The following is a 25,375-nucleotide window of genomic DNA, read 5'->3' on the forward strand; positions in this document are numbered from 1 at the left end:
ACTTCAGGGTGATGCTTTGAAAATACGAAAGCAGAGATATGAAACTATGTGCCGAAATGCCTCAATCACACCCACTGCCCTCATTGCTGCCTCTGCTTGAACACAGGGACAGCTAAAACACTCCAGTGATGTAAAAAAAAGCATTTTCCACTTACTGAAATAAATCTGCTCAATTGTAACCTGAGGCTGATTTAGGCAGACTAACCCTGTGCAGCGTCCTGACACGAGAGAGCACAAACCCTCACCACGGATCCACAACATCAAGCACCTAAATAGGCTCTAGGAGAGCTGGAGAGGGACTTGGGACATGGGCACGGAGTAACGAAACAAGAGGGAATGGCTTCCCACTGAGAGAGGGCAGTGTTAGATGTGATACTGGGAAGAGATTCTTCCCTGTGACCGTGGTGAGGCCCTGGCACAGGGTGCCCAGAGAAGCCGTGGCTGCCCCATCCCTGGAAGTGACCAAGGCCAGGCTGGATGGGGCTTGAAGTAACCTGGGATAGAGGAAGATGTCCTGCCCACAACAGGGGGTGGATGTAGATGATCTTCAAGGTCCTTTCAAACCAAACCCACTGTGATTTTGTGATGCACTCACCATTTCCCAGCTTCCCAGCCCCACCTCTTGTCCAGGGCAGCCCATGGACCCATGACCCATCCTCCAAAACCTTCATCCACTGACCTTCACGATGACCTGACTGGATGTATTTACCACATGGTGCTTCCATGAGGAAGTTACCACCTTCCTGCATCACAGCGGCAGGAGGGCAGAAACCTGAACCTTGGAATATTTATCTTATGTTACTAGAAAAATACACGTCTCTATGCAATTTTGGACTAAGACATCTCTGAGCTCAGGGCTTTCCAACTATAGCAGCATGTAAGTAAAACATGGCACAGCAACACCAAATACTAACTGAGGTTTAATCACTGAGCAGGAACACAGTCACAAGTTGTAAAAGCTGTCCTGGTAGGAACAAGTGATGTTGCGCAGATCAGAGCAGAAACGTTCCACAGCAGTATTCCCTCACACCTGTGAGGCCCCCACTGCCACCTCTTCTGGGGCTGCGGGGGAAAAGAAACAAGATGGTGACAGACCAAAGATCTGCACAGGAGCCCCTCCTCCTGGAGCACAGCACTAACTGTTCCCAGAAAGGTATCTGACATCTCAGGGCTGCAAGTGTGTGTTTATTTTTGCCCAGTACTGCAGAGCTCACTCTCTCAAAGCACTCAGGCCAATAACAAGAGAATCCTGTATAACCTTAACTGAGAATGTTTCCAGCTGCCGGTAACTCTACCGGTTTGCACTGGGAGGCAGGACGCTCTGGTACAGGATGTCAACTGGAGACAGTGCACACACCAACGCTAGTCCTGCTCCAGCCCTGAAAACCCCCCTGTGCTGGGCAGATCCCCAGTGTGAGCAGCAGGGGAGGGGGGATTCTGTCCTGCTCAGGTGAGACCCCACCTGCAGAGCTGCCCCAGCCCTGGCGAACAACAGCACAAGGACCTGGAGCTGCTGCAGCCAGTCCAGAGGAGGCACCAAGATGAGCAGAGGGATGGAGCAGCTCTGCTGTGCGGAAAGATTGGGAGAATTGGGCTTGTTCAGCCTGCAGAGGAGGTGGCTTTCGGGTGACCTAATTGTGGCTTTCCAGTATCTGAAGGGAGCTGACAAGAAAGGTGGAAAGAGACAATGTAGAAGGATCTAGAGTGACAAGGAGCAATGGCTTCATAGTGACAAAAGCCCAAGGTTAGATGGGATATTTGAAAGGAATTCTGGTGAGGGTAGTAAGGCTGGCAAGGCCCTGGCACAGGCTGCCCAGAGCAGCTGTGGGTGCCCCATCTCTAGAAGTGTTCAAGGTCAGGCTGGACAAGGCTTGGACCAGCCTGGGACAATGGAAAGTGCCCCTGCCCATGACCAGAGGGTGGAGCGAGATGATCTTCAAGATCATCCAATCAGAACCATTCTGGGATTCTAGGATTTATATTTCTAGCTACTACTATTGTGACAGCTACACCTGCAGTTGTCCTGAAACACAAGGATGAGTCTACCAAAGGCCTGGCACCAGGATGGGTCAGACAGCAATTCCAAGAAATGCTGTCTCACAGTCTCAGGCAGTTAAGAGATTCCTGTGACGTCCAGTGGGTTATCCTCATGACAGGACAGCACAAGCTGCCTCCCCAGCAGCACTGCCTTTCTGCAGGATAAGCTGCCCGGAACAAAGGATGAACACTGAGAAGGTCCCTCAGCTCTGTCATCCTCCTGGTTCATGTCAGGGATGTTTGCTCACTCAACCAGTAAAGATAGCCCTAAATTTCCGGGGTTCCTCTAGCAGGGCTGTGTCCGGGGGAGTTCAGCTCTGTGGTTCTACAGGCACAGGAGCCAGACAGAAGTACAGACAAAAGGCAATCATTCCGAACACGGTATTTTTACATTCAGAACAGAGCCTTTTTACATGGGAACCTTTATTCTCACCGAGATCTGTACATTCAAGTCGCACATGCTTTCGTCTTTGACGGAGCTGGAACACTGGATCACAACAGCCTAGTCTGTTTGAACAGTTTTAGGAGTTTATGCTTCAAAAGTAGCCAGAAAATTTGTGACTATTTCCTTCAACTTCGCTTCTGTCTGGTCGGAGATCTTCCCTTCGGTCCTGTGGGAAGAGTTCAGTTAAACTTCTGACACAGCAATCAAAACAGGGTCAACCCCCAAGACAAACATAGAAGCTTTACAACAAATCTCCCCACGTCTAACAAAATCAGTAGATAAATGAACACATTTGTTTGGTGCATGAAGCCACCATCCCACTGATAGAACATCCCTTTTCCTAAAAGAGCCAGTCCTGTTTCAGAACTGAAGTCTGCCTGCAAATTCTTTCACAACGGCCATACATATTCCAGCAAGGCCCTACCTAGAGAGCTGTGCCCCAGAGACAGAAGGCACATGATCTCCCTCATGACAAAAAAAAAGCCAGGACCAGTTTCCAGGACAGGCCGTTGGAAATACTCAATCCCCAAGAGTTCACTCAGCAGCACTTAACCCACAACACTCCAACAGCTTAAAGCTGTCCAAAATAAGGAACTGACTCAATCAAGTGATTTCAGGAACAGGTTAGAGGAGATGCATTTTAAGTAGGTTCACTTTAAGCATCAGCTGCATTTCCTAAAAGCTGAAGCTGAGGCAGGTGGATGGTAGGAAGGCTGATTTAACCCCCAGTTACGATACAGCCAGCTGAAAGCCTGATGTTCTAGGATACACTAAATTAACAGCTCGATGACCATCATCTGCACTCCAGACATCAACACCCTTGACATAAAGCGAGGTAAACAAACCACCATACCTGATTGTGGAGAGGAGTGCCTGGTGCTGGCTTATTACATGAGCTAGGAAAGCACTCTCAAATTTTGTGATCTTGCTGGGCTCCAGCTTGTCCAAGTGACCTCTGACACCAGCATAGATGACTGCCACCTGCTCCTCAATAGCCATGGGAACTGCAGGAAAAGACAGCACTCACACCACTGGAACTCTTCCATAAAGACACATCAGACTACACAGAGTCCTTGGAAGACCAAGTGCACATGGACAGTTTGGTTCAAGCAAATCTGCATTTATCATGTGCACAGAACAGACACAGTAAATGCCAACCAAGCCCAACCTCGTTAGCACAAGGCACTAATGGGCACCCAGACCTGCCAAGCCAGGGCACTCACCATACTGGCCCTGCTTGAGCAGCTCTGTCAGGCGTACACCGCGGTTCAGCAGCTGCTGCGTGGCAGCGTCCAGGTCAGAGCCGAACTGGGCGAAGGCAGCGACCTCCCGGTACTGAGCCAGCTCCAGCTTCATGGTACCTGCCACCTGCAGGGGACAAGTCAGAGCCACTGTGATCACCTGCAAGTGTCTCTAGAGCTGGAAGGTTATCTTGCAGCCGAGAGTTCTCACGAGTCAGGTCTGCCCGCATTCTAGACAAGTCAATCTAAAAACTGACAGATGATCATAAGCATTTCTAAAAATCCCACCCTTTCACATAAGCATGCTATTTCTCCCTGAAACAGCAACTGTTGATACTAAACCTCTCTATTTCCATACCTGGACTAAAAGCCTGGGGTTAAGAGAGCATTCTCTACTTCTAAGTGATCAGTACCCAGTTCAGCAGATCAAAATTTAATCCGGTACACATCTTTATGCAGATACTGTTTCCCTTTCTCCCACACCTTTCTCAGCAGGCAAGGGGAGCATTAAGAGATCGCTAACGTTTGTTCTTTTATCATTTTGTAACACTAAGAAATCCAAAGCTTTGTTCCCTCTGTTCACAGCTCATCAGAATGAAATGGCTTGGAACGCCTACACACCACTCATCTCTAGCATGAGGAGGAACAACAATTTCACAATTACCTGCTTCATAGCCCTGGTCTGAGCAGCAGAACCCACACGGGACACAGACAGACCAACGTTGATGGCTGGACGGATACCTTTGTAGAACAACTCAGTTTCCAAGAAAATCTGCAGGATGGAATTGTATCATCATCTTGTTCAGAAGCCTGGAGGCCTCCTCAGAGACCAGCCACTAAGTTCCATGGAGATGCTGGGCTGTGAGGAAGGCCTACCTGTCCATCAGTGATGGAGATGACATTGGTTGGAATGTAAGCAGACACGTCCCCAGCCTGAGTCTCGATGACAGGCAAGGCGGTCAGAGAGCCACCCCCGAAGGAGTCGTTCATTTTGGCTGCTCTCTCCAGCAGCCGAGAGTGCAGGTAGAACACATCACCTGGGTAGGCCTCACGGCCAGGGGGGCGGCGCAGCAGCAGAGACATCTGACGATAGGCAACGGCCTGTGTGGTGCAAAGACAGCCTTCAGAGCTCAGCACCCCACTTAGCATTTTGGATTTCTAAGCCTGAGGTGATCTTACAGCTACAAACACCGACGCCACACCACAAGGCCTAAAACCAAAGCTTCCTGACCTGTTTGGACAAGTCATCGTAGATGATTAGTGCGTGTTTCCCGTTGTCTCTGAAGTACTCCCCCATGGAGCAGCCTGAATAGGGAGCCAGATACTGCAGGGGTGCTGCATCGGAGGCTGTGGCAGACACCACAATGGTGTACTTCATGGCATCTGGAAAGGATTGGAGACACCTCTGAGTGCCATTACCTCATCACTCCCAAATCAGCAAACACAACAAGCATGTCAAGCACCAGCGCTGAAGCAAGTCCAGGCAGGGTCACTAGGCTGCTACAGGAAAGCCCAGCACACCAGCTGAACACATCTGCTAGCAACACTGACTCAGGAAGTCTCAAAGGCAAGTTTGTGGCAGCTAACATCTAACACTTGCAGACTTCTTTCCCAATTAAAACGAAGCTTAAAACTAAGACAAGCTTCTGTTCTAGAAAAGTAACTCACACTGAAAGCCCATGGTTTCCTGGCTGCTGCAAGAAAGTACAACCCTTTGCTACATAGTCTCAAACAAATTATTGTCCTTAAAATGTGTTTTTTTCTGTGATAGACGCCAGGCTCAGCAGGCAAGAGGTCAACGTGCCTGATCTCTTGCAAGCCCTGTTACAAGTGGAGCCTTGGTCATAGAGATCGCTGACTCTGAAGAGATGCTATAATTTAATGCCTTGTGTTTGGACAGTGAAAGGTCTTCACTAAATTTGCAGCTGCCATTCACACTGACTGGCATATGGAACACATGGGACAAATGCCAAGTCCATGACAACTTGAAGGCCACAGCTTGTCACCAGGCCTACCTGACTGCCAAGATGAAGCTTTCAAGCCTGCTGAAAAAAACCTTAAAACCACAGGGTGACTTTTCCAGAAGCAATTCAGCAGTTTGGGGACCTCAAAATAGTCCTCCTAATTGTGATACAGCACAAATGGTATTTTCTTCACCAGATACCTATAGAGATTTCTTGTTCACAATATTAAGTAATTCACTCATTTAGTAAGAATTCTGTCTACACTTGCAGCCAGGAGAGGTCACAGCAGTACTCAGCATTGCAATGAGAACAGGATGTCATTAGGTGCCAAACATTAGGTGTCATTAGGCTCAACCATCTCCAAAAATCCATACCTGCATCAGTAAGCCTCTTCACCAGCTGAGCAACAGTGGATCTCTTCTGGCCAATTGCAACATAGATACAGTACAGCTTCTTCTTCTCATCTGTGCCATCGTTGAATCGTTTCTGGTTGATTATTGTGTCAATTGCAATTGAAGTTTTCCTGTAGAACAGAGAGGCTGGTAAGTTACGCCATCCAAGGTTCTCCCAGCCCCTACCCAGCCCTGTACCTTGGCACATGCTGTACCCAAGTCTCTGTTTAAGGAACGTTTTAGGCTTGAGCATTTAACTTACCCGGTCTGCCTGTCACCAATGATCAGCTCACGCTGGCCACGACCAATGGGGACCAAGCTGTCCACAGCCTTAATCCCAGTCTGCATGGGCTCACGCACAGAGATCCTGGGAATGATCCCAGGGGCCTTCAAGCCAACTCTCCTACGTGTCTTAGATGCAATAGCGCCCTTAAAAGAGAGGAAAAAACTGCTGAGGTCTGTGCCACACAGAGAGAAGCAGAGGTAGCTAACACCCAGCTACACTTACCTTCCCATCAATTGGATTACCCAGGGCATCTACAACACGGCCCAGCAGCTCTTCCCCCACTGGAACATCCACAATGGCACCAGTCCTCTTCACAACATCTCCCTCCTTGATCAGTCTGTCATTACCAAACACGACAACACCAACATTGTCGGGCTCCAAATTCAAGGACATACCCTGGGACAGAGATCACATTATCCTGAGAAAATCCATACTGACATGCATAAAAATTTCAATATTGACATTATTATTTTACTGTGTACAAAATCCTACATGATCTACCTCAACCTTATTTGTGACAATAGTCAATGTTCTGCTTTTATGTACAAAGTATCTATTTCCTTCCACATGGGTTAGAGAACCTGCCTAAGCTTTCAACCTACCAAGTAATTATACCTCAGCAGCCTAGCACTCAAGTCACTCGTTTCTCTAAAAAGAACAGGAAGGGTAAGCAAAGTTCAAGTGCAACATTACTCCCTTGCCTAGAAGCTAGACAAGGGAAAAGCACTGGCTCTTTCTGTGCCCAAGGTGAGACAGGTCATTAAAAATGCTCAAAGAGCTGTTGCAGTACTCTTGAAACAGGTTTTTAACTCTAACCCACTGTTAGGGCTACAAGAAGCCAGCAAGCTGCATAATGTATTGAAGCAGAGGCCATTATTAAACAGCAAACAGAAAAGACACCCTGAAACCAAAGAAAAAAATCCAGTGCCAAGTTACTACTTTCTAAATTAAGACAAAGCTCAAATGCTGGCTGAGAATCAGATGCTGATACTGAAAGCAAAGTGTTACAAATGTTAAAAAAATCACCAGTTACTACATATTAAAGTTGCAATGAAGTTAACACAACCTTCCTAGCGGTACCTCCGAGCACAGTCTCAGGTTCTTCCTAAAGAATCGTATCTCTGTGCTGGAGGAACTGCTTTAATGACTGCTTACCTTCAGCCCAGAAGAGAATTCAACCATCTCTTCTGCCTGGACATTCCTCAGGCCATACACACGGGCAATACCGTCACCAATCGAGAGCACGCGGCCTGTCTCCTCCAGCTCAGCCGAGGTGTCAGCTCCCAGGATGCGCTCCTCGAGAATAGAGGATACCTCAGCAGTACCTAGAGAGAGATGTTCCAGATCACATTAGCATGGTATGGTACAATAAGCACTCAGTAAGTCTGCCCCGAATTCACAAAGTGGCCTTTCTAGCTGCACAACCAAGTCTAGCTAACAACACCTTTGCTTAGGATAAGACAAATACCAGCCTCTGTATTCCCAGCTAATAAAAGCAGCTTCAACTCATCATTACCAGCCAGCTTCAACCAAAACACGGCTCACTGTGTAGCTGTCCACTTTCCTGATTATGTCCTACACTGTCTCTCCCTAGAAAGCAATTAGATTAATTAATCAGCCTTAGGCCAGGCACAACAGGCCTGATTGCAGAGCAGTTACTTAGCCTTGGACGCATCAGAACACTCTGCCAAATGATTTGTAATCCAAGATGCACACCGATATAAAGGAACTTCACTATGTTTCGGGAGAAAGTTGTTTGATATAAGATATAAAAACATATTCTCCATATTTCTTCCATTTGACTTACAACAGCTTGTTATCTCCTCAGCTAAAAAACAGAAAATAACACCATAAAACTTATTTTCTACTAATGCCTTTAATCACCTTAAAACATTTCAAAAAATATGCGTAAAGCACTGCCAAACACACTGCTACGCAGTGCAGCTGTCTTCTCTAAACACCAAACTGTTGGCAGCAAAAAAAGTTGTGCTCAAGGACACAAGGTCAAACCCAGGCAGGCCTGGGAAAGTCACCCACTCCTTCATTCTGTTACAGGCAACTCCAATCTGTGACACTGTTTTTTCAAATAATTTTCAAATAATGCTGCATGTGACTGGAATCCTAGTGAAGCAGCCGACCTAAGCAAGCCAGCTGACACATGGCCACTCCCTGCTGAGGGGGCATTGTCAAGCTATTAAAGTGCAGTTTGCTGCATGTGAGCAGGTAACAGTTCACTTAAATACTCTCAAAATATAAATCTCCTCGAGTGCTGTCAACCAACACTCACCATAATCTAATTCCTTTCTGTCTGACAGACCAAATTCTTAAACCACACTCAAGACTTTTCTCAGACTCACCAGTTTTCTGAAAGCATGGTTTGGAGGCATGGAGGTTTCTTGTAGCAACAAATGCTGCACCAAGGGTGTTTCTGGAAATCTAAAATAAGTCATTGTCAGTAACAGTGGATTTTCTCAATCATGCAAAAAAAAAAAAAAAAGAATGCTGAGAGATTAACACATCTTTGATCTTGAGCTGCTTATGATGCATCTCAGTTGAGTTAAGCTCCACAGCACTGCATTCACAGCTGTGGAGCTCTGGAACCAAGTCCAGCACCACTAAGAAAAGACAGATAGTGAAGGAGATTGCTCCAAAGGCCTCAGTGCATTTTTCTGCAGTGCACTGATGTCACCATCAAGTGCTGCAGCAGCTCCCGAAAAGAAACATCCTCACATTTGGCAATTCTGTGCTGAACATCAGAATCCTGGGGCACAGAGAAATCACTGCACCACTCAGGTTCTGCACAGGGACAAGTAAGGTTGTGTCCTCTAAGACAAATCTCACTGCAGTGGTTTTGGTATTGTTAACACACATGGAAAAAAAAACCACAAAGCACTGTAACAAAAAAAAATCAGAATCACAAGTACTTTGGAAAAGAGCTCTGAGATCATTAAGTACAACCTATTACCAAACACCACCTTGCCAACTAGACCACAGCACTAAGTGCATTATAGCCTTAAACACCTCTAGTGCTGGTGACTTCATCACCCCCCTGGGCAGCCCCTTCCGATGTCTAATCATCCTTCCAGTGAAGAAACTCTTCTCATTGCCAATTTTAAACACTAAAGAAAAAAATCTACGATGATGAGTGAATTATAACATTATGCTTTTGCACCTTTAAGCAAGGCTCCCAGTGCAACACTATGCAGCAACGCTGATACCATTTAATGCCCTGCACCCCGAGCAGGCCTCTCCTCCATTCATATTCACTGGAAACACTGGCAGGAGTAGTTCCTCATGGCTTTTCCCACCCTCCATTTCCTCACAAACACAGGATAAACCCCTCCACCCCCCCGCACCTCACACCCACAACCTTGACCTTGCCCTGGCAGCTTTCAGCCAGTACCCCGAGCCGGGGCAAGGACACCCCGTTCCTCAGCGGGGTCTGTCACACAACGCTGAGGGGACACCCCCTGCTTCCCTCCAGATGTCACCCCCTCACTCCCTCAATGTCACCGCGGCCCCCAAGATGGCGGCAACGCCGCGTCCCCCCGGCCCCGCCGGCTGCGGGGCGGGCATGGCGCTCACCAGGCCGGCCTGCCGCGGCAGGGAGCGGGCGAGGGCGGCGGCCACGCGGGCGGAGAGCATCGTGGCGGCGGCGGGTCCCGGGGGAGGCTCAGGCTGGGGGACGCTGAGGGCAGCCGGCCGCGCGCTCTGCACACAAAATGGCGGCGGCGCCTCACGCCCCTTTTGGCGCCGAGGCCGCGCCCAGGGGGCGGGGCGCGAAACGCGACTGCTTCCCGTGCCCCTGGTTTATCTGTGTGTATGTATCTTTCAATCTATCTGTCTGCACGCACAAATACGTGTAATATGTAATAAAAGTAATACAAATAATTAACAAAGCCTAAATGAGGCTCTTAGAAAAAAGCCCGCTGTGGGAGGTGTCCTTGAAATAGCCCTGAGCGGGCGGAAGGGGCGGGGAGTAAGGGAGGACGGAAGATGGGACAAGGGCAGGGACAGGGGAAGGAATACGGACAGGAACTGGGGAAGGGACAGGGACAAGGGCAGGAGCACGGAAAGAAACGGGAACAAGTACGGGGACATGGAAAGGAACAGGCACGGGGACAAGGGTAGGGACAGGGGCACGGAAAAGGACAGGGACAGGGACAAGGTTAGGGACAGGGGCACGGAAAAGAACGGAGGTAAGGACAGGGGCAGATACAGGGACAGAATCAGGGACAGAAGTGTTACCCTGACCGCAGGCTCGTTCCCCGGTGTGCAGCACGATTTCACACGCCGAGGCGAGGTATTTCTATCTTACTCCAGTTAGCACAAAGCAGGGAGTTGGGTGTGTAGTGTGTTCATCATCAAAATGATACTCTATTTATAAATTTCAACAACCGAAGGCATCAACATTCATTGGTTACAAATTACATAACTTCTCTGTTAGTTAGTAACATTTTATTAACTACCACTTCAATTAATTACCACTCAGATCCTTCTTTGCTAGTTAGGTCTCTCTCTCCTCATGTTCATTAGTCTTGAGTTGGTGGTCAGTAAGATGCTGGCCACAATCTCCCACTGCTGGAATTACTCTCTCCCAGGTAATGCTCAGTCCTGCTGACTTCAGTCCTGGTGGGTCTCATCCAAACAGTCCATTCCTCTTGGAATCGTCTTGATTTCTTTAAAAATTAGCCAAGCATACAATGCTCACAATGTGCAACTGCTTCATCATTGCTGTCCTGCTACAGCTACTGATTAAATCTTGAGGGGTGCAAATCTTGCGGGGCTCAGTATCAGGGGTAGGGAAAGGGATAGGGGCAGTGACAGTGTTGCCTGCAAAAATTGGAATTCTTACCTGGTGTGCAACAAGCCAATAATTAGACGCACAAGAGGGACACTGATTATTTCTTGCAGGGTTGTACAAGCATGGGTGCTCAGTGGTATTCCACAACTACCAAAACTCCTCACTATTTATATGTTTTAGCATACAAAGGAACAACCGTTCACTGGCTACCTGTTACACAGTTCTCTTACTAATTAGTATTCTATTGGTTCATGATTCTGTCATTTCTCGTGCCCAGTCTATCTCTTCTTTGTGTCGGTGGGTTTCTTGGGTCAGTGGTCTGTGAGTCTGTGGTTGCAGATCCCCCCTGCCAGAATTACTCTTTACCCAGTCAGAGCTGATTTCAGCAGAGATGATGGGTTCACTTTATTAGTTTCTTCCTCATCTTGGAAGCTCAAGCAGATATCCCTGTGGCCTGTAAATTCTGCATTCTCTGTGCCCACTGTCAGTGGTACATCCTTCTCCCCAAGCTTTGTTAACTTCCCCCTAGGTCTGAGATCATTGAAGCATGTTAAGCCTTAAACCTTGACAAGGCAATGCCCCCAACAAGTAATTCATTTTCTCTTAACACATGGACATCATTCAGAGCTTGCTTGTTAGCTGCTATCTGTTTCATGGATTAAATCTGGTTGCCCCAAGTACAGAAGCACAGAAGATAAGTGTGTCAGGGACTAAAGACAGATCTAAGGCCTGACATATTTGGTCCACGGTTGTGCACGTCGACAAGATAATGTAGAAGAAGACATTACTGTTAGTTGGTAGGACTAACCTTCAGAAATGAAACTATTTATCAGTCACCTGGTGGGATTCATCCCGTGACAGGGGAACAATACACAATAAAGCCATTGTTGGCATGGAGGTGTGATCATGGGCCGTTATGACCTCATCTCACGCTGGCCCCGTGTGAGATGATGCTGAAGCTGGCCTTTCCTGAGGAGGAGATATAAGGTGTGGCCCTGGGATGGCGGGGAGAGGAAGACATGATGCAAGCCATTTTCATCCAGGGGACGCCCTGTCCTGTGCACTGTCTTCCTGCCCCTCCTGCTCGGGAGCCATGCTCCATCTCCTTCTCCTGCTCGGCAGCTTCTCCAGCATCCAGGGGTCGGTATGTATTTATTGCTAGCGTGACTAATAAAACTGATTTGCTTTGCAATTCTGACTGTGTCTTGAGATTTTTGTGCACAGGCTAATGTGTGCGTGCCTCAAACACCAATACTTGGATAACTGTGGAGCCAACCAAGGATTGTTGGTAACAACAATCAAGGCTCGTTGGTAAAAACACAGCTGTGAGGAGAACAGGATGTGGTTGGAGAAGGGGCCATTCAGAGATAGGGCAGCATTTTTCTGGGACAAACATCCTTGTTCTAGTTCCTGGAGATAAAAACAACACAGCACAGGAATGAGGCTGAGAAGTGGTCTAGGACTGTATGGGGAATCAAGACCACCAGAGACCCCTGAAGCCCTCCGATCCATTTCCAGGAAGGTCTAGAAGAATGAATTGCAGATGATAAATTTGCATGGAAAGGGAGAAAGTTACCTCCAGGGTAGAGAAACTCTCTATAAAAGCTCCCCCCATCAATACCACCCATACAGACACCCTGGAAACCCTATCAGCTGATCAACGCTGGAGCCACGGCTGGCGGCTCTCTTTCATCCTCTCCTGGTGGCTCTCTTTCATCCTCTTTCCCCCTCTTTAGTCCACCCAGCTTTACTCCCTTTCCCCTACCCCTTTATCCAAAACCCACTGCCATGGGCTTATATTAGGTGGTCTGACTTTTGATCACAAGTATCTGTGAATCTTGGATGCTACATTCCCTTAAAGGGCTGGACACCACATTAAGCCATGTCCAACCTGAGCCTGAAGGATGGGGCAGCCACAGTTTCTGTGGGCACCCTGTGCCAGGGCCTGCCCACCCTCACAGACAGCAAATCCTTCCCAATATCCCATCCAGCCCTGCCCTCTGGCACTGGGAAGCCATTCCCTGTGTCCTGTCCCTCCATGCCTTGTCCCCAGTCCCTCTGCAGCTCTCCTGGAGCCCCTTTAGGCCCTGCCAGGGGCTCTGAGCTCTCCCTGGAGCCTTCTCTTGTGCAGCTGAACACCCCCAGCTGTCCCAGGCTGGCTGCAGAGCAGAGGGGCTCCAGCCCTGGAGCAGCTCCGTGGCCTCCTCTGGACTGGCTGCAGCAGCTCCAGGTCCTTGTGCTGTTGTTCCCCAGGGCTGGGGCAGCTCTGCAGGTGGGGTCTCCCCTGAGCGGGGCAGAGGGGCAGAATCCTGGCCCTCAATCTGCTGCTGGAGATGCTTTTATGTTCCATGTGAGACAGGATTTGGTCTGCCAGTGAGAAAGTGCTGAAATTCAGGCAGGCACAGTATAATCCAGAGGAATGGTAAAGCCACAGATCCCAGCAGATTCCCTTTCTGGGTATTGATAAGGTTAAGTGAAAAATCCTCAGCTACCTTGGCATGTGCTGTACCAAATGTAAAGCTTCAGCAATGCTTTCCATGCTGATTATTTCAAAAATCGCTTAAGTTTCTGTAAAACAGCCTGAAAAAAACCCCCCACATAGATATAAATAACCAACTCCACCACTGTCCTGGCCCAGGGCTTGACACTCCTTTTTGTGAAGACATTTTTCTAAATATCCGATCTAAACCTCCCCTGGCCCAGCCTGAGGGCGTTCCCTCTCCTCCTGTCCCTGTTCCCTGCGAGCAGAGCCCGATCCCCCCGGCTGTCCCCTCCTGTCAGGGACTTGTGCAGAGCCACAAGGTCCCCCCTGAGCCTCCTTTGCTCCAGCCTGAGCCCCTTTCCCAGCTCCCTCAGCCGCTCCCGGGGCTCCAGCCCCTTCCCAGCTCCGTTCCCTTCCCTGGACACGCTCCAGCCCCTCCATGTCTCTCTTGTCCTGAGGGGCCCAGAGCTGTCCCCAGCACTGGAGGTGCCTCAGCAGCGCCAGCACAGGGGACGGGCCCTGCCCTGGGGCTGTGGCCACACCCTGGCTGGGACAGCCCCGGGGCCACTGGCCTCTTGGCCACCTGGGCACCCCTGGGCTCATGTCCAGCTGCTGGCACCAGCACCCCCAGGCAGCTTTCTGCTATACTTTGTCGATGCCTTCCTCTTGCACCTCTTTTGTTTCGTTTTGCCGTTGTTTGGGTTCGCTTGGCGTTTTTTAACACCTTCCCTTAACTAAAAGACGTCTCGATTCAGAATGCTTAACGATTCCGGTTCACTGTTAATCATTTTTTCATTACTATTTGTCCCTCCCGCCATCCTCCTCCCGCGGCGGCCGCCCCGCCCCTCAGCCGCCCACTCCCGTCGGGCTCCGGGCGGGATGGCGGCGGCGGCGGCGGCGGCAGGAGGGGCTCGCGATCCCTTTGAGGAGAAGCTCATACGGGTAACGGGGGCCGGCGGGGCTTCGGTGGCTTTCTCTTTCTCTCCATTTTTCCTCTGACACACACATCGTCCGTGTTGTTTGCGCCGCAGGGTGCCGTGGTTTTCTCCATTGCTGCTGAGGTGCTGGTATGGCAGCAGGATGAAGAAAGAGGTGCTAAGAAAAAAATGGCTTTTGAAGTTATACGGCCGCGTCCATTCTCCGTCAGGTTTATTAGGCAGCTTTATGCAGGACTTTATGTTCCTTACATGATTTAGAACTTCCACGTTCTTCAGTTCTTGCTGGTCATGATCTAACCTTTCTAATTTAATTAGGTTGAATATTAGGGAAAATTTCTTCACTCAAAGGGCTGTCCAGCCCTGGCGCAGCTGCCCAGGGCAGTATTGGAGTCCCCATCCCTGAAGGGGTTTAAAAGGTGTGTGGATGTGGCACCTGGGGACATGGGGCAGTGGTGGCCTTGGCAGTGCTGGGGGAATGGTTGAACTTGTTGATCCTGGAGGGCTTTTTTAACCCAAGCAATTCAGTGATTCCATAATCACAGCCCTAGCTGAGAGCACTGAGTTATCTCTCATTCCTGACCTTGTTTTTAATGGTACAAATGCTTTGCAGGGCTTGTGCCTGCACATTGTGGTGACTCTCTCCCACTCTCCTGCAGAGACTGTTCCCAATGATGGCTCGGGCAGTTTTATCCCACACACTTTACACAGTGTTCACCAGTTTTCCAAATGCCCATTTTAACATCTCTTGGGTCATTACTGTGTCTGTAGACAACACGTCACGTGAATAAAAAGATAAAATTCTATCACAGGGAGATAAGCAGGTGTCCAGAGAAATGAGGGAGATTAAAAGGGATATAATACAGTTTTATAGACCACAGAGGGTGTTTAAAGGAGAAGAAGGAATTTGTCTCCCCCTTTCCCACCCATGCCTCCTGGACTGATGTAAGAGTTACTCTTCAGGAATGCAGAGGTTGCAGTGGTTTACATTTTTCACATCTGTCAGCTATTTTCTGTCATTTCACGTGATTGCTTGCTCTTTTGTCTCCCTTCTCTGGCAGGTTACTTTATGGCTAAAGAAATTATATGGGGATAAGCCTGTTCCAAGGTATGAGGTGAATGAAAGGACAGTGGATATTTTGCATGAAGTTATGGAATGCAATGAAGAGAGAGACAGGGATGTTTCGTTGCTGATAGAGGACATGAAGGACCAGGCAGCCAAGTATGAAGCAGAAGGTGAGTTTGAAGCTCCATTTCTCAGTTCCATCCGAGTCAGGCTTTTCTCAGTGATCCTGATGATTGTATTTATTAAAAACTTAGGAATATGTATATGTAACTGAAACAGTCTCAGCTTTTGTTCTGATGCAGTTTTTACTACAATGCATCACACACCTTCCTTTCAGCTGAATTTACAGTGGCATAAGGTTGGTCAAGGACAATTTTTTAAGCCATCTTGAGTAGGCCATAGATGTGGACAAGCGGGTTAATTGCTAAAACCTCCTAGTCTGCTGGGCTGGATAGCACAGCATGGAAATATTGCCTGGATAGAGAGGTGTACTGGTTTGGGCCAATTTGGAAATATATCCTCTGAGAGAAGGCAGGTTACAACCACTCCTCCCCCACCAGGTTTGGGAAAAAATAAATTTTCCTCGAAGGAAATTGAAAGACATAAAACTATTTATTTAACAAACACACAGAAAAAAGATAATAATGCTAAATAGTAGAACCTCTCGCTATGGAGAGAAAAACCTGGGAAAATTTCAGAGTCCTTCTGTAGGTAGCCTCTCCCCTCCTTCTCGGAGCTGGGACGGGGTGGTGTGCCCACCTCCAGGGCCAAGGCCTCGGTGGAAATTCCTCCCAATGTATTGTGGTGTTGAAACCATCTAGCAGAGAAGAAGGGAAAAATCTGAGTCCCAGGAAAACAAAGTTCAACTCTCCGGAGGAAAAGGAGCTGAAAAAACTGGCTGGAAAGCAAGCTGCTTCCTCCCTCTCCAGCCGCTGCTGTTAGAGCCAAGAGAGGTTTATCTGTGTCCTTGGAACATGAAAACAAACTGCAAACTGGTTTGAAAAAATACACTTTTCTCTCCCCCCTCTCAGGCTCAGTTTAAAGGTATAAAAAGGCACAAAATTAATTTCTGGGCATAGAACAGCAATATGGGATACAACATCATAAAGTCACCCCAAGACAAGAGGGAAGTGTCCCTGCAGCTCATTCAAGAGTCTGAGCTGGTGCTCAGCCACTGTTAAGGAAAGCCCTGGAGGAATCTGAAACAGCAGCGAGGTGATTTAAGTTGTGCTGAAGCTGCCTAGAGTGAGTATTTTACAATGTGTTCGGGTTTTTTTGAGCAAGTGAGTGTTTCGGGAGATCATAATATGTTTTTAACACACATACTAAAGGACCGTCCCTTCACTGGGTTTTCTAAGGAAGGAATTTCACTTTTCTGTGCAAAGGCTGGCATAGTACATATGAAGATGTTTTTATATGAAAGTGTGTTTAGTTTTCATTCCTGCAAGTCTTCAAGTGCCTTGCCACCAAACAAAAAGTGATGGAAGCGGACTTCCTGGGTCTGCCACAAACCAGGCACAGGCTGAGCTTTGTGGGGCAATGACCCAGTGTGTTCACTGCTGTAGCACAAGGGTGAGCTCTTGTTTGTTTGATGTCAGACAGACTGGTCTGAGAAGGAGTGGAGCAGTGCTTTCTCCCTTTATACCCTGAATTCGTTTGACAAATGGAGATGTGGCAGCAGTTTGGCATGCTTAAGCCTTTTTTTAAAGTGTCTTTTTCCCCTTACAGCAGGCAGGTAGCCAAGTTTCCGGTGCAGGATTGGGTTCCAGCTTCAGAGAGTTCCGTAAAAGAACAGTAATAGTAAAAAAATCACTATTTTGGGTTGTATGTATTTTTCAGCTAAGTACTGGCAGGATATTCTTGAAGAAAGCCTGGGTCTTTCCGTAGACAGTCTGTCCCAAGAAGCCACCACAGACCTCAATGACCTGGTAGAAAGTGCGATGGCACTCGAAGTGGAGGACACGTCTCTTACCAGGTAATTCTTACACTCTTCATTCAAGGTGATGGTCTGTGCCGTTTTCCTCTGGTTTTTCACATCAGCAGCTTCAAACTTGACTTTGACACTAGGAATCTTATTTGTCCAGCTTATTTTGCATGCCTTTGGCAGCTTTGGAGCGCATGGGAACTGAGCAGAAAGTGCTTACTCTGGGTTATCCCAGCACAGGAAGACTCTAAAGACTGAGAAGGGTCTGGGACAGAGTTAAATCCCTCTGTTTTGCTCATGCTTTTGTGGTCCATGGCTGCAGGCTGCTGCCAGTTGAATGGTTGTGCCAGGTATCCCAAGCTATAGCAATGTTCACGCTACTTAGGCAAAGACTGGGGAATTATGACTGGTCTTCCAGTCTCAGCTCCTCATTCTTGTCTATCTCATCTGGCCTCAGTTCATGTGAGGAGATTCCCTCTGCCATGGAGAAGTGGCATCTGTTAGTCTGGTCTCCCTGGGCCTCTCTCCCTAGCATGGCTTTGACCCATGACACTGCAGCACTTGCAGTAAAGAAGGGGAAAAATCTGCTTTGGGATCCAATTTTTATGTGGTATTCAGGATCTTGGCTCTTACAGCTGTCTTCCTGAGCTGGAGGGAGAAGAGGTTTAAGCTGCTTGGGCAGAGGAAGAGACTCAGATACTGCTGGGCACATCTTGTGACTGTGCATTTTCAGGGCCTGAATACAGTTTCTCTCAAAGGCAATGTGGCAAGCCAGGAGTGGAGCACCTGGTGGTTTCAAACCCAGTGGTTTTATTCACCAGAGTGCCAGGTGGTGTTCACTTACTCTTACTCATGTTGCTGGTCTGTTTTCCCTTCCATTTGCAAATCTGTGTTAGTTATAGAAAGCAAATTCCCTTCGTGTTTTCTTTTAATTTAGTCCTGCCATAACATCAGGAGGAAACTAAGTCATTTGTGTAAAGTGTGGAGAAAAGAATAACAATAACTCTGACTTTGAGAAGAGCTGACTCCTGAGCATTACCACTGATTCTCTCTTCACCAGCTTCTACGGTGCCATTAATTATATGACCTCGGAACTGTTTAAAACAAAATCAAAAAACGAAGAAATGGAACTGAAATTGAACACCCTCACAAAAAAACTAGCTTCAACACTGACGATGGAAAAGCAGTTAGAGGAGTAAGTAATGGATAAGGAAAAGGGAAAGATTAAAGTAATACTTTAATCTCTGACCTTGTGATCTCTGTCTTGGGTAACATTGGTTATGGTAACTAACAAGGATAACTGAATTTTTAGGGGTTTGACACATGTCCAGTTTGAGGTATTTGGAAGTATATCAAAACCCATGTGTTATGGATACTTTCAGTAATCAAAAGAGGTCTGGGAAAGCATCAAACCCATTATTTTACAGCAAAAGTGGTCTATCAGCAGTTTTCAGATACGAGCTTGCATCTTCCACCAGTTGCTTTTGTCTGAGGCTGAAGGCAAATCTGGTTTTCTCAGCACATTTAGCATGGGCTCTGTAGTCAGACTGAGGGAGGCAAAACAAAAGCCATTCTTGGGTAAGGAGTTCCCTTAACCAGTGTGTAGGAGACATAATAACAATAATTCTAAAAAAAAAATCAGTATCACGTCCATTCCCTGGAGGATGTAATCTGAAGTGCTTTGCCAAGCAGAGCAGGATCAACCCTAGCCTTTAGTGGGGATTGGCCCAGATGGTCTCCACAGCTCCCTTCCAGTCTAATTACTTTTGGGATGTTTTTTTTGTCTTTTAAAGTGGTAATTGGGCTTGTGGAAGAGAGTCCCGTATACTTTGTGCAGATTTGCCTCCTCTTGATGTGAGGTTTAGCTCATGTAACAGGTCTCTAAGTGAGACTATTACCCTTTGCTTTTAGGCATATGGCTTTTCCCTTTGCCACTGTTTTCCCTGGCCTTTGGGGTTCTGGAAGTAACAGCTCTATATGTTTGCACTGGAAAATCTCACAGGGAAATACGATGTTTTCTCCATTTTCTTCTTTCTTGTGTTGGTTGTATGGCAGGGTTTAGCTCAAGCATAGATAAGTAACAGTATTTGTATACTGATATATCTTTGAGTGTAATAGTTTTTTCTTTTTTTGTTATTTTTTAAGGGATATTAAAAAAATAACAGAATCTCAGGAAGCAGAAAATGCCAAAGCTGCAAGTCGATCCAAGAACTTGATATTCCTGGAAAAAAAATCTGAGGATCTAAAAATAAGGGTCAAGGATGCTGAGGTAGGCAGAAGGAATTTTCTTAGAAGACACTATTATGGGATGACACAGCTGTGGTTGGTTGAGCCCAGATTTGTAGTTACAGAGACATTCCATAGGCTTCCTAAACTCCATGACTGGTGACTCTTGAGCTAACAGGACAACATGTAAACACAGTTCAGTTGTCCCTGCTGGTTTCTCCTCAGCACATTCTGTGATCAGTACAATGCGCTCTCCTCATTCCCTGAGAACTTTGTTAGCTGGGATTACCTGGTGGTTATTATGAGCTACTGTCATGCAAAAGAACACAGCTATCAGTAGAGCAGCTGATTCACTGAGGTAAATTGTGTCTCAAAATTATGAATATGACCCATTTTTTTTTAAAAAAGAATGTATGACTAAATGCAGAAAGCAGAAGTTGTACTGCCTGCTCCTTCACCTTTCCTAAATGATGAAGGACATGTAAATGCTTTGTTTAATGCTTGGATGCTGTCTGATACCTTGACAAATATGAGATGGAAAGTGTTGCATTGCAGTTGACATTTTACTGAGAGCCCTCTGTTCAGCCTTGCCATGTGCCCTTCTTCCACTGTTTTTCTGGAAAAGACTTGTTATTCTTGATAGAAATTTTAGCAGCACCTGGTTTCATACACCAGCTATAGCTGTGGCTCAAATAGCACACATTTCTGCGGTGGACAACCCGCATTCTTCTTTGCCTGTTTAGCTAAAACCAGAAGTAAATGGTGAAATCTTTATTCTCCTTGTTGTGTTTTGTGCCCTGTCCTGTTTACAGAAGCAGCTTATTGCCACGGGCTTGGACCAATCCCTGACACATGAAGCACTTGTGAAATTGTCTGAGGTAGGTTTTTGGGTACAAGAGGGATGTTTCTACAGTGGAACAACCCAGGCTTGCTTGTTGGGTGCTTTCAGGAATTGTAGCTCGCTGTTGGGTTACCTGAACAAATCTTAATGGCCAAAGGAAGCACAAATTAAAATCCTGTAGATGGATACCCATGAACTGGGGTCTGTGGTATGGATTTGTCTCTCTTAGAGGCATCTACTGGAGAATTTTCCTGGAATTAATTCCCTGCCACTGAAAACAGATCTGCCTCCATGTTATAAACAGAGTGGATGTCCTGTGGACTATATCACATTGCATGGCTATCTGTGTACTGCAGTTCCTTGATGGAATGACCCATGTGATTCTTTATACTTTGTGTGAATTAAACCTCTTCAAAACAAGGGGATAAGGTCAAATGAATCCCAAATTCTGAACTACTGTGTGCTATTTTTTTTTCTCGTGTCTTCAAACATAACTTTCTTCAGCTGTATTGTAAGCCCAGTGGAACATACATTAAATAAAAAGCACATTGCTTGAGTCAGTAACTACTGACTTTACAGCTTTGTGCTGAAACATTTCTACACATGTGACGTATGTTTTGCCTTGGTTTGAGTGCACTCACCATGTCGTCATATTTTTTGCTGTTACTGTAGTGGGAACTCAGTGTTCTCATTACTTTTGCTGTCTTTTCCTGCATGTTTTCAAGTGGAACAGTGAAAATAGGTTTCCTGGTTTCTCTGTTGTGGTTCTCACGAACCAGCACTGGGTGGCAGTGCTCACGTTGCCCGGTGTTATGGGAGAGTACTGGCCAGAACTAATTTTTGTTGGAATTTTGCATTCAAAAAGCCACAGGCAAATTTTCTAGGCTTGTCCTCTTCTAGAGCCCCAGCATAAGGTAAGGTTTGAGTCCCTGACATGTATAGAACTGCTTTGCCAAGATGTCAGTGAAATGGGCAGCACAAATGACTTTATCTTTTTTACATAACTTTGGTTATTTGAAAAGAGTTCAGGACTGCGGAAGGTACTCAGTTTGCAGCCCCAAACAGAAATTACTTCCCCTTGATAAGTGTAAGGGAGAGTCTTTTTGCTGCTGCATGTGCAAAGCTTCAGTTTTCTGTGTGGTTTAAGGAGGATGAAAGCTCTCAAATTTTGAAATGCTGTAGATAACTGTGGATCTATCTCAGTCATTTCCATCAATTCTACAAATAATTCCCTAGAATATAATCTGTCTTGCTCTCTTTGCAGGAACTGGCTGCAGTGCAGGAAAAACTTAAGCCATTGAAGAAGGAAGTGGAGTCCTACCATGATTTACCTCCTGTAACTACTTACTCCACTGTTTTATTGTATTTGCCATCAGGTTAATTTTAGTGGACTTCAGAATGTAAAGGATATTGTTGTGATGGCTTTGGTGGACAGGTAGATGTCATACAGGTCTGTTAATGATGTAAACCAAAGACTTAATCTCTATTTATTAATCAAGAAATTAAGTATGCTTGTCAGGCAGACTGTTCTAACAAAGTAGATTCACTGGGTCAATTAGTATTCAGGTGAATTAGCCAGGAATTGGACAAAGAAATATGGAAGAAAAGGTAATCCCCTAGGATAACCAACTTTCTGAGGTTTACCAGTACATTAGCTGTAACTGTCATCAGGCTGTGAATAGGGTGGACACAGCACGCGGTGCAGAGTTTGGACCTCTGAACAGGATTTTAAGGATCATGAAGAAGTAGCCAAATGTAGGTTTTGTCCCCTAAATTGGCTGCTCCATAATTTTCTTTGATTTCTCTTGAGGGTGCTGGGTCCTCAGCTGTGTGAAAATGCAAGTTTCTCATCTCCCTCCTACAAACACTGAGGTCTTGCTCCTAGAAAAAAAAAAGACTGTGGGTAGAAGGGTGGGACTGGTGTTCTGTGTAATTGTCTTCATCCAAGAGGCAGCTTCCTCCTTCCCTCAAGTGGAACAGGACATTCAGATGGGATTAGGTTCTTCAGTTCCCTCCTCCAGCCTTGCTTTCAATGGAGACAGGGAGAGCCCCAGTGCCTCACTTCTGGTGCAGGCAGAAGGAGGGGAGGGAGGTTTATCCTTGCAAACTTAACTGTGCTTTGGAAACTTCTTGCACAAATATGTTTAAAATCAAGTCCCTTGATTGGTAGGTTTGGAAAATTGCTTAAAATGAAGGGGTTTTTTAGATTTTAGGGCGTACCAGACTTTTGAAATAATTGCCCAAACCAAACCAATACTAGGCTTTTAATGTCAGTACCTTCTGTGTGTGAAGTGCATACACAAAACTGCATTAATTGTCCATTAATTCACTTGAGGCTCATCATTAGACTCTTTTAAAGGTGCAGGGACTCTTGTTTCCTGATGAATTACTGGTTTTTATGCCATTTTCTCTCATTAGAGCATTGCCCTGGCACGAGTGATGGTTGAAGAAGCAAGAAACGAACTTGTAAGAGCTTTTTTATCTTTCCAGGAGCTACATGTATTAATTGGTTACAGATTTACCCACCTTAGACTGTAGTCTTAATGTTCTCATGGGGAAATTTGGTAAGGCAAAAGTTGTAGATACTGGTAAGGGGAACTGGTGGAGTGATGTCTAAGCTGCAAAGTCAGTTGGGCACAGTGATATTAGTGGGTATTAGGTAGCTACATCCCTATGAGTTTTGCTTATTGGAATGTTTATTCACTCAGTGTCGGTCTCAGAAGCTTCCTTGCTCCTCCTGAACTCTCAGAGGACTCCAGGGCCCATATTTTAGTCAACAGCTGCTTTGTAGACTGCAATGGGGACCTTCCCCTATAAAACATAGTGCCCATTTCCTCCATGCTTGTGTAATCTGCAGGTGTGGCTGTTAAACCAAACACCGTAAAGCTGTTTGGGAAGATCATATGTAGCTTTCCTGAGCGAACCAGGCCACATTTGAGCCCCATAAAACCTGTTTTTGTTCCTTTGGGCTACTGCCTGCTTGCTTGTAAAGCACAAGTGGTAAGCCTTAAAACTGTGATCGAAAATCACAGCGAGGTGAGAGCATTTTGCACATTTTCAGGTGAGACTGCCGACGTTGGCACGCCACTTGTTTGATTCAGGAACACAAGCTCCCCTTGCCAGCCTGAGGCTGTCCTCAGGTCAGAATGCTCACCTCTGGGGAGGACCTGTGGGCTGAGAGGTGTCCAAAATCACATTGGGGCACAGGGTAAAGGCAGCTGAGCTTGTCCAGCCCTTCCTTTGGAGATTTCCCTGTGGCTGTCTGCCCTTTGCAGTGACGAGTCCATCCAGCTCAGCACCGGGGTTAATCCATCCCTGCTAACAACCTCCCAGGGTCTGATCATTGCAGATGTGTTTGTTTACCAGCAGTGTGTGGAAACTGTCTCACAGTCCCTGATTCCAGTTGGTTTTCTCTCCCACTAGAAAGCCTTGGACGAAGAGCTCTCAAGGCAGATCGAGGCTGTGCCTTTCGAGCTGACATAGCCCAGCAAATCCCAGTTCACCTGAAGTGGCCTATGTGGAACATGATTTTCCTTCTGTTGCCTGCTTACTTGCACTAGCAATGCATTTTGGAATTCTTACTGTGCTCTTCTTTCTCTTGGCCTTGTGTTTGTAAACATCACCTATTTTTCATTAAAGAACCTTCAAACTTGCTGTTGTCTTTACCAGTTATTTTTCCCTCTGTGATACACCTGTAAAGCAGATAAGTAGTTCTAATGATAAGGCAGGCATAGCTTTAAAACAAAAAAAAGCCCCATACAGTAAGACCTTTTTAGATCTGAAAACAGTATTTTTGCAGAACCACTGTGGGACATGATGATCTTGAAGTGAGATTGCCTTTAACAATTCTACCTCAAATGTCATCTTCCATGAGGGTTCCCTGAGCCCTCTTGTTTCCATGCCATCAGTACACCAGCCTTCAACACTTTCAGAAGTGTTTTTGCACACTCCAGCTTTTAGAAGCTGCTTGGTACCAAAGCAAAAAATCAGAAAATCTGTGGGTGTGGGAAAAGTGAAACCTAGAAATAGTAGCAGCACCTCAGGACATTGAGCATGGGCCTGTTTGTACTGGGAAACATCCAGGCAAATAGCGGTGCTCCCGGTGACAATCTGTTTGCACTTGGAGTTGCAAGAGATTAATGCCATGATTTTGCATGGTATGCGTGTCCTCAGGAGCTGTTACTTCTCTGCAGAAGTTCACTGATCTGCAGGAAGGGAGATTCAGAATTACACTGGTGTCAGTGAAGTAGCACAAGTGTGACCTCTGTCCTTTCCTTTTGCTGTGATGGGGAAGAATTGAGGGAAGCTCGGAGAGCCATTGCCCGTGGGAATCTCCAGCCTCCTCTTTCATTCACCAGCAGGAGTTGCTGTTTAGTTCCAGGTGTTTAAACTGAGCTGTTAGGAAAGGATGAGTTGCCTTAGTTTTGTGGCTATCTATCTTCAGTTCCTTCTGGGGTAGGAAACAAGGGCGAAAGCAAGCAGAAAATTCATGGGCTAAACTGGCTCAAGGGAAATTACCTCAGAGGTAAGCGATGTGAAATTTGGAGCAGGCACCATAGTGTAGGGATGACTACAGGCACAGCTACTGCTTACGGATAAAACCCACCCAAAAGCCATGGGAGTGGTGTTTGAACCCGGAAAGAACAAGAATATAATCTCATTTTCCTGTTGTGGAAGGGGAAAGAAGTTGTAGTCTTGGAAGACATCAGAACATGGCTGGGTAGACATCAAA

At 46.6% G+C, this 25,375-nt stretch overlaps 2 protein-coding genes across 3 annotated transcripts; one reads left to right on the plus strand and one right to left on the minus strand.

The window, feature by feature from the left end:
• Positions 1 to 2,421: 2,421 nt before the first annotated feature.
• On the minus strand, positions 2,422 to 10,113 carry ATP5F1A (ATP synthase F1 subunit alpha). Its single transcript, XM_032096640.1, has 12 exons — positions 9,951 to 10,113; positions 8,723 to 8,801; positions 7,521 to 7,690; positions 6,588 to 6,761; positions 6,342 to 6,508; positions 6,062 to 6,210; positions 4,955 to 5,106; positions 4,600 to 4,824; positions 4,388 to 4,495; positions 3,706 to 3,850; positions 3,336 to 3,486; positions 2,422 to 2,648 (listed from the first exon to the last, which is right to left on the minus strand). The coding sequence occupies exons 1-12, from the start codon at positions 10,008 to 10,010 to the stop codon at positions 2,567 to 2,569; spliced, it is 1,662 nt and encodes a 553-aa protein (XP_031952531.1). The 5' UTR covers positions 10,011 to 10,113; the 3' UTR covers positions 2,422 to 2,566.
• Positions 10,114 to 14,504: 4,391 nt separating this feature from the next.
• On the plus strand, positions 14,505 to 24,297 carry HAUS1 (HAUS augmin like complex subunit 1). 2 transcript variants are annotated; one of them, XM_032097139.1, is made up of 9 exons: positions 14,505 to 14,593; positions 15,648 to 15,822; positions 17,492 to 17,627; positions 18,637 to 18,771; positions 19,722 to 19,845; positions 20,615 to 20,680; positions 21,908 to 21,979; positions 23,062 to 23,135; positions 24,067 to 24,297. In XM_032097139.1, the coding sequence occupies exons 1-9, from the start codon at positions 14,531 to 14,533 to the stop codon at positions 24,119 to 24,121; spliced, it is 900 nt and encodes a 299-aa protein (XP_031953030.1). In that variant the 5' UTR covers positions 14,505 to 14,530; the 3' UTR covers positions 24,122 to 24,297. The 2 variants fall into 2 exon arrangements, with proteins under 2 accessions (XP_031953030.1, XP_031953029.1); XM_032097138.1 differs by having other exon boundaries at positions 23,062 to 23,109.
• Positions 24,298 to 25,375: the final 1,078 nt, after the last annotated feature.

Source organism: Corvus moneduloides, chromosome Z (assembly GCF_009650955.1).
Source record: "Corvus moneduloides isolate bCorMon1 chromosome Z, bCorMon1.pri, whole genome shotgun sequence".
Classification (NCBI taxonomy): domain Eukaryota; kingdom Metazoa; phylum Chordata; class Aves; order Passeriformes; family Corvidae; genus Corvus; species Corvus moneduloides.

What these genes read in the sequence shown, in the direction of transcription:
- ATP5F1A (XM_032096640.1), bottom strand. Translation starts at nt 10,010, where the DNA reads ATGCTCTCCGCCCGCGTGGCCGCCGCCCTCGCCCGCTCCCTGCCGCGG. An exon ending in GTAATCCAATTGATGGGAAG is followed by an intron (nt 6,509 to 6,587) that starts GTAAGTGTAGCT and finishes CTCTCTTTTAAG; the next exon opens with GGCGCTATTGCATCTAAGAC. An exon ending in GCACTCCTCTCCACAATCAG is followed by an intron (nt 2,649 to 3,335) that starts GTATGGTGGTTT and finishes CTCTTCCCACAG; the next exon opens with GACCGAAGGGAAGATCTCCG.
- HAUS1 (XM_032097139.1), top strand. Translation starts at nt 14,531, where the DNA reads ATGGCGGCGGCGGCGGCGGCGGCAGGAGGGGCTCGCGATCCCTTTGAG. An exon ending in ATGGAAAAGCAGTTAGAGGA is followed by an intron (nt 18,772 to 19,721) that starts GTAAGTAATGGA and finishes TTATTTTTTAAG; the next exon opens with GGATATTAAAAAAATAACAG. An exon ending in TAAGGGTCAAGGATGCTGAG is followed by an intron (nt 19,846 to 20,614) that starts GTAGGCAGAAGG and finishes TCCTGTTTACAG; the next exon opens with AAGCAGCTTATTGCCACGGG.